Genomic DNA, 15,617 nt, shown 5'->3' with positions numbered 1-15,617 from the left:
AAAGGTCACTATCAGCATTCACAACCCGGGTCAAATGACTCTGCAGAAGTCACAGGTATTGATGGGCTCCAGCTCTGATCAGCAGTGACAGAAACACAACATCTGGGTGAACACACTAATTTAGTCCCTTTACCGGTGAGATGGAATGACGCACCACCACAAAATATGTATGTTCTTCTCCACCCAAGGAGCGCTCAAACACCGATCCAATTTAGTCTGCACTCTGCACTGACTTGAAAACACAGACTGAATAAGTCAGAGATATATAAAAAGACAGATCTGTTGCAGCGAATACACAGCATGTGAAGCCTTTCATGTGAATTCTATGCCTAGCATTTAGACATGAGCACCATGCAGAGTTACAGTCCTAATGTCTGTACTGTATAGCCACTAAAAAAGTAATCAAAATTTGAAAAGCAGCCATTAAACAGAAAGGGTGCAAAAATATTTATTGCTAATAAACCTGTTGTCAGTTGGCATATAGTTGCTTTATATTTACAATAATAGAGTACAGAGGAATGGGAATGTGAAAGAAAAATCCCAATCATTTTAATAAATACAAAGGGACTGCCACTAAACAAGACTGCACATAACCAACTCCAACAGCTCCTATACAGCTGGACCAATGATTGCAGTGAGTACATAAATTTCCATTTTTAACACACACACACACACACACACACACACACAGTCTGTGAATCCCATCCATATGCATTCAGCTGTCATATGATAACACAGAATGCAGACAAGCATTACAGTGGTGGGGCGTTACGTGCAGACCTTAACGCCACACTTATTCCTATGGTTTTATTATGAAGTATTACTCAGTCATTAATATGAAGTTGTCTTTAGCCTTTGAACATCACATTTATGCCTTTGGCTAGCAAGAGTCTTGGGAGTTAAAACAGTAGCTTACACAGTCATAGTTTTAGTGTATGCACGACAGATGCTCAATTAAAACAGTATTTACAGTAAGACATGGCAGCAAAAAATAAACAATACAAAAAAATATCACAGTTAACTGAAGTGCATGGAATGCAAAATCTAGACATGAAATTCCAACTTCATACCTTGTTTTTTATTAATAATATGATCTGTGTTTTGTGACCAGTGTGTAGTGTTACTAAATAAGTCATTACAGAGCTAAAATATAGTGGGCTTCTAAACATGCAGGTTAGTAGACATGATGCGTCACTGTCAGAACTCCTTGGTGTCTTTGTTTTCAAACAGGTGGAGTCTCTGCTCCGCGGTCAGCCCTTCCTTTAGACTCTGCAGAGATGAAGAGAGGAAAGCACATGTTAATGCAGCAAGCTAGCCTACCTGAAAACACTGATAGCTCACACTCACAGACACAGTCACACACGCTAACCTTTCAGCTAGCGGCCGAGCCACAGCTGACTTACCTCAGAAAACTACAACAGTGCAGGTACTTCTACACATCTATATATCCTGTGATATATATGTTATGTATCTGTTATCACTGTGTAACTTTTTTTTTGTACAGTAGTACACAATATATGAATGTTTCCACCAGCCACACTGTAGTTTTATGTCACAGTTTGCTGGAGCTGGGTGTTAGCTTATAAGGCTGTGTTGGAGCTGTAAGTGTAGTGCTGGGCAGTATACTGGTTCATCAGGCAGGTATTGATACCTTTTTCGACGACTCAATCCACTCCGAGTCAAATGTGTTTGATGCTATCAAGATTAGATCATCTTGAGCCATCGTTTTAATTTTGACTGCAAGGAAATTAAGGAACTCATCCTCAACAAAAACTTGGTCATCAACAGTCTTATAAATCGTGGGTTTTAGTCGAGGCCGATGGTGAAAGCCAGGAGTTGCCACACCACGACACACACTGTTGGCCATCTTTGTTTGTTGGCCATCAAGATAGATAGTTGCTGGAGTTCGTCATTAAACAGGAAAATGTGCTACAACAATAAGATGCTACATGAACTGGGAGAGGGGAGTTCTAACAACTGCATCCCCTTCTCACTAATACTTATGACTTTGGAACAAAACAAATTATAGCCCACACTAACTCTGATGCTAATGATGGCATTAAAATGTTTTTAGAAGTATCTTATGTAGTCCTGACAGTAGAATAAGTCACTGTGGACCTATATAAAAACCCTGTCATGCAAAAAAGAAAAAAGGAAAAAATTGACGATTTACCGTGAAACTGTAAAATCTTAAAAATCTTAAAAATATAGCATACATTTTTGGTCATACTGCCCAGCACCATATCAGTGTTTTTTTGTAATTTTTGTTGGTTTAGGGGCTCTACAGTATGACACTGTAAGTCATTAAATATAAAAGCACACACAGATTTGTAATGATGGAAAACCCAGTGATATGTCAAACACAGTTTATTCATTGGTTCTCCCATCACCCGCCTGTAGATTGGCTTATTTTTGCATAGAAAGGTGGAGTAGTGACTAAGGTCAGTGTTTTAGAGGTGGAGGACAAACCAGCTGTGGATCTGGTTTGGTTTACCTAAAGGAGAAGGGGGAGGAGGCCTACACGTCCTCAGCAGCCCTGACTGTCACAGGGCATGTCTCGACTCACAGACTGAGGACAGAAGTGGGAAAACACACCAGCAAGTGTGTGTTAGACTATTGTGCACTTTTATTTGCATCACAGTCCCATGTCCCAAGCGCTGATGGAGTCACAAGATGGACGAATAAAATGAAGGCTAGCAGCAGTGACGGACTGGCCATCTAGCATTTGGGCAAATAAGGAAAAAAAAATAGTAAAAAATAAAATAAAATAAATTAAAAAAATAAATAAATAAATCTTCTCTTGGTGGCCCAAAACATTTTTAACGGCCACAATATACATATAAGTAGTAGCCTAAATATAACTTTAAATAAATATGAGTGAAATGGGGCTACCAGTAATATAAAGTGTTTTTGGTCATCAAGCATTTTCTCGTGATCATTGAGTGATGACATTTGACATCTGACAAGTGACAAATGAATGATGGGTAATGTAGGGTGACCATATTTTGATTTCCAAAAAAGAGGACACTCGGCCCAGCCACGACATAGCCTACTTAAATGATACTCGCAGTTTACTCAAAGATGCCTTATAATTTTTATATATATAAAATTTATATGTATGGATAGAAAATTCAGTTATATTACAAAATAATATCTCTCAAAGACAGAAATTCAGATAGGCCCCAATAGGGGACACATACTACACACTAGAGTGTGGCGATCCGAGCCCGATGGTACCCGACGGGTCGGCCGGGTTTGGTCAAAAATGTAGCTATAAATTGTATTCAGGCTCGGGTCAGATTCGGTCAGCTTTCAGTGAAAATGTAGTGTAAAAATACATAAAATCCTATTGTCTGTCCTGTTTATTGCTTGGGCACTGTTATTTACGTGACAACACCTGAACATAACACACACACACAGACACACGTTGGCTGTTTGTTTCTACCTCTCTCCTCGCTGGAAGTCTCGGACCTCCAGCCGCCCCCCTCTGCCTTGATTAAAATAAAATAAAAGAGGGAGACAGGTTTTTCCTATTTTATCTTATTTTGTTTTATTTCTCCCTCTGGCTAGAAGCGTCGGACCTCCCGCCGCCCACTCCCGCCGCCCACTCCCGTCTCAAACACGGAGGTCTCCCTCTCCGCAGCTGAGCACCCACGGTGCACGCCCAGCCTGTTAAATAGCCTGTAACCACTGTGTGACACAAACTCAGTGCTTTGGTCATTAAATAATGTCGGGCTTGGTTCAGGTTTGGACAGAAATATGCTGCCCGTGCCGCAGTCTAACACACACACACACACACAAACACACGGAAAACCGGACATTATCATCAGTTTATGAAAAACCCCCCGGACGCCCCGGACGGGACGTGAAAAGTGGACATGTCTGGGCAAAAGAGGACGTTTGGTCAGCCTAGGGTAATGCACTCAACGTCGACAACAACTTCATAACAAGAAAAGAAAATGGATCGAGGCTCTAAAAGACGGGTGGAGAAGGGTGGAGCGGAGAAAAAGAGATAAAAAAAAGGAAAGCTATGCTTGCAGACAGTGAAAAGTATGCGAAAATATCTGATTTATTTATAAAAAAGTGTTTACCCGGCAGCGGCAGCAACGGACCGAGCACCTCTGCAGCAAGTGCAGCTACCAGTATGGCCTCTGCCTCAGCTAGCATGGTTAGCGTCAGCTCAGAGGATGAAGTTCAGCTGGACGTAGCGGCAGAGGAGGTAGCGGAGGCAGTAGGAGGACCGAGCGGAGGTGCCAGTGAAGTGGCGGCAGAGGAGGCATCAGCAGGCAGAGGACCGAGCGGGGCAGCCGCTGGTAAAGTGGTGGCAGAGGAGGCAGCAGCAGGCGGAGAACCGAGCGGAGATGCCAGTGAAGTGGCGGCAGAGGAGGCATCAGCAGGCAAAGAACCGAGCGGGGCAGCCGCCGGTAAAGTAGCGGCAGAGGAGGCAGCAGCAGGCGGAGAACCGAGCAGGGCAGCCGGTGAAGTGGCGGCAGAGGAAGCAGCAGCAGACGGAGGACCGAGCGGAGCAGCCAGTAACGTGGTCCAGGGGGATGTGGACTATGAGTGTTTCAAACGGCCCAAATTCAACACACTTGAACTGTTTTTCAAGTACCATCCGCATCAGCCTTCTGACACACAAGAATCCATAAAGAAATCATACAAACACAAAGATGGATCCCAAAGGAAATGGGTGAGCTATAATTCTGAAAAACAGTCATTATTTTTGTGCAGTTGGCTTGCCGTTTTCCAGAAAGACGGACACAAATCCTTTCATTGAAGGATGTAAAGATTGGAGGCACATACACCACAGGCTAAACGAGCATGAAAACGCCATTTTTCATATGGAATGCGTAAAAGCATATTTTTCATGGCTTAGTAAGACAGACATCCCAAATCTGCTTGATTCTAATCAAATGTCAGCTCGACGTGAACAAGTGCGCAAGAGGCGCAAAGTCCTTGAACGTGTGGTAGATGTGACAAAGCTGATAGGCAAACGTGCACTCAGTTATAGGGGAAGTAAAAATGAGGCTGCTCACTCATTAGCAGACATGTCTGTAGATCACGGGAATTTTCTTGAAATTCTTCTGCTTCTGAGCAAATATGACAGCTGTTTACAGCAGCACCTTCAAGAATGCATCCAAAAAAGCAAATCAGGCACTGGCAAAGGAAGAGGCTCATTAGTGACGTTAATGTCAAAAACCACTGTAAATTCAGTTGTGGAGTCTATCCGGAAAGCCCCAGAAATTGGACGACCCGCGGGTCGTCCAATTTCTGGGGCAGAAGTTGCTGAGGTAGTGAAACAACTCCGAGGCGGCGGAGCCCCAGGGGTGGATGAGATTCGTCCTGGATATCTCAAGGCTCTGGATGTTGTAGGGCTGTCCTGGCTGACACGCCTCTGCAACATTGCGTGGACATCGGGGGCAGTGCCTCTGGAGTGGCAGTCCGGGGTGGTGGTCCCCATTTTCAAGAAAGGGGACCAGAGGGTGTGTTCCAACTACAGGGGGATCACACTCCTCAGCCTACCCGGTAAGGTCTACTCCAGGGTGCTGGAGAAGAGGGTCCGGTCGATAGTTGAACCTCAGATTGAGAAGGAGCAATGTGGTTTTCGTCCCGGACGTGGAACCGTGGACCAGCTCTTTACCCTCGCCAGGGTGCTGGAGGGGGCATGGGAGTTTGCCCAACCAGTCCACATGTGTTTTGTGGATTTGGAGAAGGCTTACGACCGTGTCCCCAGGGGCATCCTGTGGGGGGTGCTCCGGGAGTATGGGGTTGGTGGCCCCTTGCTAAGGGCCATCCAGTCCCTGTACAGAAGGAGCATGATCTGGTTTGCGTGGCTGGCAGTAAGTCGGACCTGTTCCCGGTGAGGGTTGGACTCCGCCAAGGCTGCCCTTTGTCACCGGTTCTGTTCATAACTTTTATGGACAGAATTTCTAGGCGCAGCCGAGTGGTGGAGGGTGTCAGGTTCGGTGATGGGAGGATCTCGTCCCTGCTTTTTGCGGATGACGTGGTCCTCCTAGCTCCATCGAACAGTGACCTCCAGCTCTCGCTGGGGCGGTTCGCAGCCGAGTGTAAAGCGGCTGGAATGAGAATCAGCACCTCCAAGTCTGAGGCCATGGTCCTCAGCCGGAAAAGGGTGGATTGCCCACTCCAGGTCAGGGGGGAGGTCCTTCCTCAGGTGGAGGAGTTTAAGTATCTAGGGATCTTGTTCATGAGTGAGGGTAGGATGGAGCGGGAGATTGACAGACGGATTGGGGCGGCGTCAGCAGTGATGCAGGCGCTTAACCGGTCCGTTGTGGTGAAGAGGGAGCTTAGCCAGAAAGCGAAGCTCTCAATTTACCGGTCGATCTACATTCCAACCCTCACCTATGGTCACAAGCTCTGGGTAGTGACCGAAAGAATGAGATCGCGAGTACAAGCGGCCGAAATGAGTTTCCTCCGCAGGGTGGCTGGGCTCAGCCTTAGGGATAGGGTGAGGAGCTCGGACATCCGGGAGGGACTCGGAGTAGAGCCGCTGCTCCTCCACATCGAGAGGAGCCAGTTGAGGTGGTTCGGGCATCTGGTAAGGATGCCTTCCGGACGCCTCCCTTGGGAGGTGTTTCGGGCATGTCCAACCGGGAGGAGACCTCGGGGCCGCCCCAGAACACGCTGGAGGGACTACATCGCCCGGCTGGCCTGGGAACGCCTCGGGGTTCCCGCATAAGAGCTGACGGAAGTGGCGGGGGAGAGGACTGTCTGGGCTTCTTTGCTGAGGCTGCTGCCCCTGCGACCCGGACCCGGATAAGCGGAGGACAACGAGTATGAGTACGAGTACGAGTCTATCCGGATACTCATCAAAGAAACAATTGCTACGGATGTAATCCAGGCTGGGATGTATTCTGTACAAATAGATACAACTCAGGATATTACAACAAAAGATCAATGCAGTGTTGTGGTCCGCTATGCAACAGACACCAGCATTCATGAGAAGCTGCTGGCAGTTGTTGAATGCAAATCATCAGGGCAGGACTTTGTTGAACTGCTCAAGGAGACTTTGGCCTCTTGCAAAATCAATGTGAAAAACTGCATAGGAAATTCAACTGATGGGGCTGCAAATATGCAGGGGCAATATAGGGGTTTTCTGCCTGGCTGTCAAAGGAAGTCCCAACCCAAGTACACATATGGTGTTACGCCCATGTTCTTAACCTAGTCATGTCTGACACCTAGTCATGTCTGATAGCGGCAGCATCATTATTTGGGTTGGTTAAGGAGATCGCAGTGTTTCTTCGTGACTTGTATCAGAGAATGAATGTTTGGGAAGATGTGAGTCAGGACTCCCATCACCGAAGGATTTCACTGATTGGTGAAACAAGATGGTCTTCAAAGGATGCTGCATTAAAGAAGATCTTTGGATCTTTTGCCCAGCCAAAAAATGCTCTGTATGTGGACCTAGTTGAAACACTGTCCAAGATTCAAGACAATCCACAGTTTAAACCAGCTGTGCGTGTAAAAGCGCAGGCCTTCATTGAGTCGCTGCTTAAATACGAGACAGTTTTGACTGCACAGGTGTTCCTGCGTATTTTCACACTGACGTCGCCTTTGTCAAAGTACCTCCAAACCAACACCATGGATGTCTTGGCTGCCCATCGCATGGTAACAGAAACACATGAGAAACTGAAAAAACCATGTCAGAGACTTTGACACAGTGAAAGAAGCGACAGACAATTTTGTGAAATGGGCCAATGGTAGATTCCAAAATGTGGAATCTGAAATGGAAGTGCAGGCTGCACTTCCACCAAAACGCACAAAGAAGAAAAAAACAACGCCAGGAGAGTCTGCTGATGCAGAGAACACAGCGATAAACTCATTGATGGCTTACAGGATCAATGTTCACAACATCATTCTTGATACAGCCTCTGAGTGTATGCATCGCCGCTTCCTGCAGCATGGGAAACTTTATGTTGACTTGGCATGTCTAGATCCTCGTCATTTTCCAGTTATAAATTCAAATGGACTTCCACAAAATGCACTTCAGGACATTAGTAAATGCCTCATTGCTTTTGATGAAGATGCAACAGTCGAAAATCTGCAGTCTGAGTTGTGCAACCTGGCCATCCACTGGGACACTCTGAAAAAGTCCCCTCTCAGTACACTCAATACACAACCAGAGTGTCACAGTCTCTTATCTCTGAGGAAGAAGAGGGCACTCAGATGGAGCAAGAAGAAGAAGAAATTGATCTGGTGAGCAAAAGATGCACAGCCTGCAAGAACTGTGCTGTGTGTTGCTACTTCCTCCTCCAGCAGCTTTTGCATGCGTAAAAGTTGTTTACGCATGCATACCACAAAATACAGCTGGCCTATAAATTTTTGTTGACCCTCTCCTGCACACAAGTGGCATGTGAAAGAAGCTTCTCAACATTTAAGTTTATAAAGAATCATCTCAGGAGCAGAATGGGACAGGACCATTTGGAGGCTTTCATGCTGATGGCAACAGAAAAGGACATCCTCATGAAGCTGGACTCAGATGACGTAATCGACAGAGTGGCAGAGAAGAGCAAACTCCTTCGCAGCCTGCTAACTACTTAAAGGTAAGACATAATAATAATAATAATAATAATAATAATAATAAATAATAACTTAATTTGTATAGCACCTTTCAAAACGGAGTTACAACATGCTTAACAATAAAAACAATTACACAATTAAAACAATTAGTACATAAAACAATAAAACATCAAATAATTTAAAAACAGTTACAATAATTAATTACCATCAATTAAGAAAAGACCATACGAAAAATGTGATTAAGAAGAGATTTAAAAGAAGACACTGAGAGACACATATTTATATTTATACTCTAGCTGTGCAGTGCTCTTGTCATGTTTTGGTAAAGTTATTGTAATATGCATTGTGGCTGCTGTAACATTTATTATGGCTTATAACACATAGGGTCCTTGTTTCTGTTGTAACTAGTGCTTTTGATAGAGCTATTGAAATGTGCACTGTGGCTGTGCAGTGCTCTTTTTATGTTTTGGTGAAGCTATTGTAATATGCCTTGTGACTGCTGTAACATTTATTATGGCTTATAACACAGGGGGTCCTTCTTGTTTCTGTTGTAACTAGTGCTTTTGATAGAGCTATTGAAATGTGCACTGTGGCTGTGCAGTGCTCTTTTCATGTTTTGGTGAAGCTATTGTAATATGCATTGTGGTTGGTGTAAGATTTATGTTTCTGTTGTTATAATTTGGTTGTGCTGTCTTCTGTCCAAGAGGGGGTGCCTATGGTTAATGGTGGAAGTAGGCTAAATCTTAAGGATGAATTTGTGTGGTGTTTCAGATTTTCGTGTTTTCGTCTTCTGAGGTTATTAGTCTGGCCTTTGAACGTGCCTGAATTTATGGGGGTTCTGCTGCTGCCTTATTATCTTGTGTGTTGTGCATTGTTGTCTACTGTACCAGTGCGATTGTAGTGAGTTGATTACGTGGTGTGTGTTCTGAATTTCTGCATTCTCATCATATGGTTAGCTTTCCACATGCTCCCATGCAAGCCACAAATCAATTTTATCATTCATAATGACTGTGTCTGTATAACTCCTCTTCTATTGTGCATCAAGGCAGTGAGTGAGTGTGCGAGTTTCTGTGGTAGTTGTGGAACAGTCTGTATCTCTGTGGCGCTCTGAAACGTTCTGCCAATGGTAGTGTTTTTTTATGTTAGTATGTGTAAAATCATCAATCATAGTATCTAGGAATATGTGGGGGGGTGGGGGTATGAGACACCACGCCTGTTCTTTCAGAAATAAGGAACTGATGTTTTGAAATTACGTAAAAATGCATATTTTTTTGTAAAATAATCTGAAAATTTATCACCCCCGGCCAGCCAATGTGCCGCCATGGGGCCTCTGTGTCAAAAATGCCAGGGCCTCTTTTTGGTCCCAGTCCGTCACTGGCTAGCAGGAACAATGCTAATAATGCAACAGCGAGCATGCAGTCCTGCATGCAACTTTGCAGGTGACCAGTAGATGGCAGTAAGTCCTTTGAAACTGCTTCTCAGCCTTTGTGTGGTAGGAGACTTCTAATGCAAGACAGAACTGCTCTGTCACTTCTGAATGTGTAGATGACACAAAGGGTGATGCAGTTCCAAGACAACCCCAGTAGTAACACCACACTGGGATGAGGATTGATTTTACTCTTCTCTGGCCACTAAACAGGAAACCCACCTTTGACCTCATGGTGCGCTCTGAGCGTTTGGTTGCAGCAGCTGCCAACTTGAGGATGTCAGGGTTGCTTTTGGACTTCATGATATCTAGGAAGGAAAATGTGTTTGAATAAAGGGAAACTAGAGACAAAGAGTCTAGTCCTCAGGTGCACTCAGTGCTAATTTAGTTGACACACAATGGGCCTCACACAAAAACCACCAGATTCATTCTTAATTGGCACAAATTAGTTAGTTTACACTTCCATCATCATCTACGTGTCATTTGTTTGGGCAATCACATTATGCCTACTAAAGTTTATATTTTCGATGTCAAAAACAACCCCTCGCATACCTTCCTACTGGTAGACCTACAGTCACGCAGTTAAGAGGATGAGATCCAGCGTATGTTTCACATGTGCAGATTCAGGAGGAGACCAGCAGTGGTGAGAAATGCCTTTGTAGCTCTCCTAGCCAACTGCTACTCTTTAAATATTAGTCCTCTTCTGTGTTTTGGTACAGTTGGTTTTCACACCAGATGTGAACTGTACCTGAGTACACATGGACTCAAGACCATCTTTTCACATGGACCCGGGCATGGATTGCTAGGCATGGATCAATGTACCATGCCTGGTTACATTAAAAACCCACTGGACTTTTTGGTCAAGTATACTCTGATCCAAGCCTGGCTCCATGACGTGAACACCTCCTTAGTCACCAACAGAACTTCTGAGTGGTCCGTACCACTCATACCAGATGTGTACCCCACAGTCTGCCTTTCACCATGGGAAAAAACTTGTTTGACTTAAATATTAGAACACATTAGGGTGTCCCTGTGGTTTAGGGGTTAAAGGGATAATGCACCCAAAAATAAAAATTCAGCCATTATCTACTCACCCATATGCCGATGGAGGCTCAGGTGAAGTTTTAGAGTCCTCACAACACTTGCGGCGATCCAAGGGGAGGGGGGGTAGCAACACAACTCCGCGTTCACTTGAGACCAGCGAAAGCACGTGAACACACATGAACGCAGTGCCCATGTCTCACGGTCTTGTGCAAGCGCACACAAGTGAATGCGGTGTACAGAGAGGCAGTTAGAGCTACAGGCCACAATGAGGCTAAAAACAGATTTCAAATGACGTTTTTCCAAACACCTTTTTACGGACTCTAAAACTTCACCTGAGCCTCCATCGGCATATGGGTGAGAAGATAATGGCAGAATTATCATTTTTGGGTGCACTATCCGTTTAAGACGCCGACTATGAACTGCAACATTCTCTTTGTTGTACCCTTTCTTCCTCATTGCCTGTCCCCTCTTAATTACTATCTAATAAAGGCATAAAATGCCCCTAAAACAAACTAGAATTACCGTCTTGCGGTTGTATGCCTCCATGCACCAGTCAAGTTTCTCTCATAGTTACAGCTCTTACAGTACTATGTCTGTGAAAACATGGATGGTTCACACACATCTCCCCCTGGCAGCACAGAAGATCTATAAAATTAGCACAGCTTCTAGGTGGACACCCAGGGTTAGTGTGACCAATTCAGTATCGGATCAAATGTAACCTATTCTGTTCCTGAGATATGATGTGGGGTAATGGCCAGAAAAGTGTTTCTGCAGAACATTATGATGTTACAGGGAAGCTGATTGTTGACCATTTGGATATAAAATGTTGTAACTTCATTATTTTATCCTATTTGACATTTGTGTTAAGATTTGTCATAATTAGCCTAAGAATTCTTCTTATAGCAAAAAACATGTTTTGTGAGGTCACACTGACCTTGACCTCTGACCACCAAAATCCAATCAGTTTATTTTTCAGTCAAAGTGGATGTTTGTGTCAAATTTGAAGAAATTCTCTTGAGGTGTTCTTGAGATATTGCATTCATGAGAATGAGACATATTCAATGTCACAGTGACTTTGACATTTGACCACCAAAATCGAATCAGTTCATCATTAAGTCCAAGTTAACACTTGTGTCATATTTGAAAAAAATCCCTTAAGGTGTACTTGAGATATCATGTTCACAAAAATGAGACAGACAAGGTCCCAGTGACCTTGACCTTTGACCTATGACCATCAAAATCTATTTAGTTCATCGTTGAGTCCAAGGGGATGTTTGTGTCAAATTTGAAGAAATTCTCTCAAGGCATTCTTGAGATATCGCATTAACGAGAATGGGACATACGTACAGACTTATGTATCGCAGATGTGGAGGCATAAAAAAACAAACTAATTCATAATGCCTTAGGGCCGTAATAGACTTGCTGCTTGATCGATCGAACGTACACATGCACAATGCACCGTGTCTGTGTATACAGTGGGTACGGAAAGTATTCAGACCCCTTTAAATTTTTCACTCTTTGTTTCATTGCAGCCATTTGCTAAAATCAAAAAAGTTCATTTTATTCCTCATGAATGTACACTCAGCACCCCATCTTGACAGAAAAAAACAGAAATGTAGAATTTTTTGCAAATTTATTAAAAAAGAAAAACTGAAATATCACATGGTCATAAGTATTCAGACCCTTTGCTGTGACACCCATATTTAACTCACATGCTGTCCATTTCTTCTGATCCTCCTTGAGATGGTTCTGCTCCTTCATTGGAGTCCAGCTGTGTTTAATTAAACTGATTGGACTTGATTAGGAAAGGCACACACCTGTCTATATAAGACCTTACAGCTCACAGTGCATGTCAGAGCAAATGAGAATCATGAGGTCGAAGGAACTGCCCAAGGAGCTCAGAGACAGAATTGTGGCAAGGCACAGATCTGGCCAAGGTTACAAAAGAATTTCTGCAGCACTCAAGGTTCCTAAGAGCACAGTGGCCTCCATAATCCTTAAATGGAAGAAGTTTGGGACGACCAGAACTCTTCCTAGACCTGGCCGTCCAGCAAAACTGAGCAATCGTGGGAGAAGAGCCTTGGTGAGAGAGGTAAAGAAGAACCCAAAGATCACTGTGGCTGAACTCCAGAGATGCAGTAGGGAGATGGGAGAAAGTTCCAAAAAGTCAACTATCACTGCAGCCCTCCACCAGTCGGGGCTTTATGGCAGAGTGGCCCGACGAAAGCCTCTCCTCAGTGCAAGACATATGAAAGCCTGCATAGAGTTTGCCAAAAAACACATGAAGGACTCCCAGACTATGAGAAATAAGATTCTCTGGTCTGATGAGACCAAGATTGAACTTTTTGGCGTTAATTCTAAGCGGTATGTGCGGAGAAAACCAGGCACTGCTCATCACCTGCCCAATACAGTCCCAACAGTGAAACATGGTGGTGGCAGCATCATGCTATGGGGGTGTTTTTCAGCTACAGGGACCGGACGACTTGTTGCAATTGAAGGAAAGATGAATGTGGCCAAGTACAGAGATATCCTGGAAGAAAACCTCTTCCAGAGTGCTCAGGACCTCAGACTGGGCCGAAGGTTCACCTTCCAACAAGACAATGACCCTAAGCACACAGCTAAAATGACAAAGGAGTGGCTTCGGAACAACTCTGTGACCATTCCTGACTGGCCCAGCCAGAGCCCTGACCTAAACCCAATTGAGCATCTCTGGAGAGACCTGAAAATGGCTGTCCACCAATGTTCACCATCCAACCTGACAGAACTGGAGAGGATCTGCAAGGAAGAATGGCAGAGGATCCCCAAATCCAGGTGTGAAAAACTTGTTGCATCATTCCCAAGAAGACTCATGGCTGTACTAGCTCAAAAGGGTGCTTCTACTCAATACTGAGCAAAGGGTCTGAATACTTATGACCATGTGATATTTCAGTTTTTCTTTTTTAATAAATTTGCAAAAATTTCTACATTTCTGTTTTTTTCTGTCAAGATGGGGTGCTGAGTGTACATTCATGAGGAATAAAATGAACTTTTTTGATTTTAGCAAATGGCTGCAATGAAACAAAGAGTGAAAAATTTAAAGGGGTCTGAATACTTTCCGTACCCACTGTATACTTGCTGCAGCACTACGCAGCCAAAACGCACAATACTTTATTGGGGCAGACAACAATATAACCCAGAAATCGGGTAGTGCATGCCAGGTGTTGTAAACAAACATGGATGCCCTTGATATGCTTGATGAGGAAGAAGAACTATGTCACTATGTAACGGCGTGGAAACATCAGAGATGCGGGTAGTTCCGCACCAGGTCTGTCAGCCTCTCTTCAAAAGTTTCCACCATTGATCCGACAGCGACTCCATCTGGTCTGATCTCACGGTCACCATGTTCATTCCCACAAGTGCCTCTAGCAGTCATGCCAATATTGCATCTCAAGCACGCGTCACGGTACCTCGCGTTGAGATGTGCGGCCGAGGCTTTAAACGAACGCAGATCACGCATGGCAGCCATGATGCCGTCGTGTTCACGTTGTTTGCAGCAGTTGGCCTTAATATGAACGAATCTGGAGTTTAAATATACTGCAGACCGAAATCAACTATAATAAACATAAATGACTAAAATAAGCTTGATGTAAAGTTTATATTCTGTTCAGCGTATCATCAAAATGTCTTTCTGAAAGTCCCTGTCCATCCCATTATTCTCCAGTCCACCTCCTTGATTGCAATCAAAGTCATGGACCAATTTGCTTTTTAAAGATTTAAAAAAAAAAAAACTAATTTCTATTTGTTTAGGCTCCTTTAATACAACAACTGACACTGCTAATTTGGTCTTGAAGCTCTGTTGTGTGAAAGCCTTCTTTTTACTTGTGATCTTGTTTTGGATAAGAGTGCAAAATAGTTCTTGCACAAGGCCCACTGTGATTCTTTTGTTTCATACCATATCCTCCTCGCTCCACCTCCTCCAGTGACGGCTCCCCAAGTGCTTCATGAGCCAGCTGCAGCTGGTCTCTGAGCCGGCCCAGATCCCGCTCCGCTTTGGCCTTGACAATGCTCAGCTCTGTGTAGATGTCCTTGTACTTATCTGTTGCATATTTCTTGTCCTGTAAGACATTGTTTTGGTGGTTCAGATAAAGTGTATTCATGTTTTCTCTCACCTATGAATTCATGGATGTTCCCAATGATATGTGCTTTCTAAACAGAAAAAACAGCATACTCTTTGGGCAGCTTGGAGTTCGTCTTTCAAGGAATTGATTTCCTGCTTTAGGTACTGGACCTCTGACTCCTTCACCCTCAGCATCACCTGGAAAAATGCAGTGAAATAATTCAAGGAGATAAAACATGAAGAAAGCTGTAAGACCCTGCCTGAGGAGTATCAGCTTCTATTTCAAACCTTACCAGTACAGACCTGATATTATGAGAGCTTTTACATACAGGACTTGATGCTCATGTTTAGATTTAATTGCTTTGTTTGAAGGGATTTCTTGGTTGGCTGTGATGATCCCTGTGTCATCTAGGGGTGTGTCTGCTGTGAGAGTGTCTCAGGCCCGTCTCTCCCAAGCTACCTTGATTGCAACTCAGTGCACCTGGGCCCAGTGCACTGAAGCTGATAAAA

The 15,617-nt window shown here is 44.1% G+C and overlaps 1 protein-coding gene across 3 annotated transcripts in view; it reads right to left on the bottom strand.

The window, feature by feature from the left end:
* Nucleotides 1-432: 432 nt before the first annotated feature.
* mpripb (myosin phosphatase Rho interacting protein b) overlaps nucleotides 433-15,617 on the bottom strand; it is a 163,964-nt gene continuing 148,779 nt past the window's right edge. For all 3 annotated transcript variants that reach the window (XM_033611704.2, XM_033611705.2, XM_033611706.2), the window contains 4 exons: nucleotides 15,219-15,305; nucleotides 14,943-15,105; nucleotides 10,190-10,275; nucleotides 433-1,269 (listed from right to left, as the gene is read on the bottom strand). In XM_033611704.2, the coding sequence (XP_033467595.1) occupies nucleotides 1,198-1,269; nucleotides 10,190-10,275; nucleotides 14,943-15,105; nucleotides 15,219-15,305 (408 nt within the window). In that variant the 3' untranslated portion in view covers nucleotides 433-1,197. The remainder of the gene's footprint in view (nucleotides 1,270-10,189; nucleotides 10,276-14,942; nucleotides 15,106-15,218; nucleotides 15,306-15,617) is intronic.

This window comes from Epinephelus lanceolatus, chromosome 21 (genome assembly GCF_041903045.1).
Source record: "Epinephelus lanceolatus isolate andai-2023 chromosome 21, ASM4190304v1, whole genome shotgun sequence".
NCBI lineage: Eukaryota > Metazoa > Chordata > Actinopteri > Perciformes > Serranidae > Epinephelus > Epinephelus lanceolatus.
This window is presented reverse-complemented; position numbering and strand designations above follow the sequence as displayed.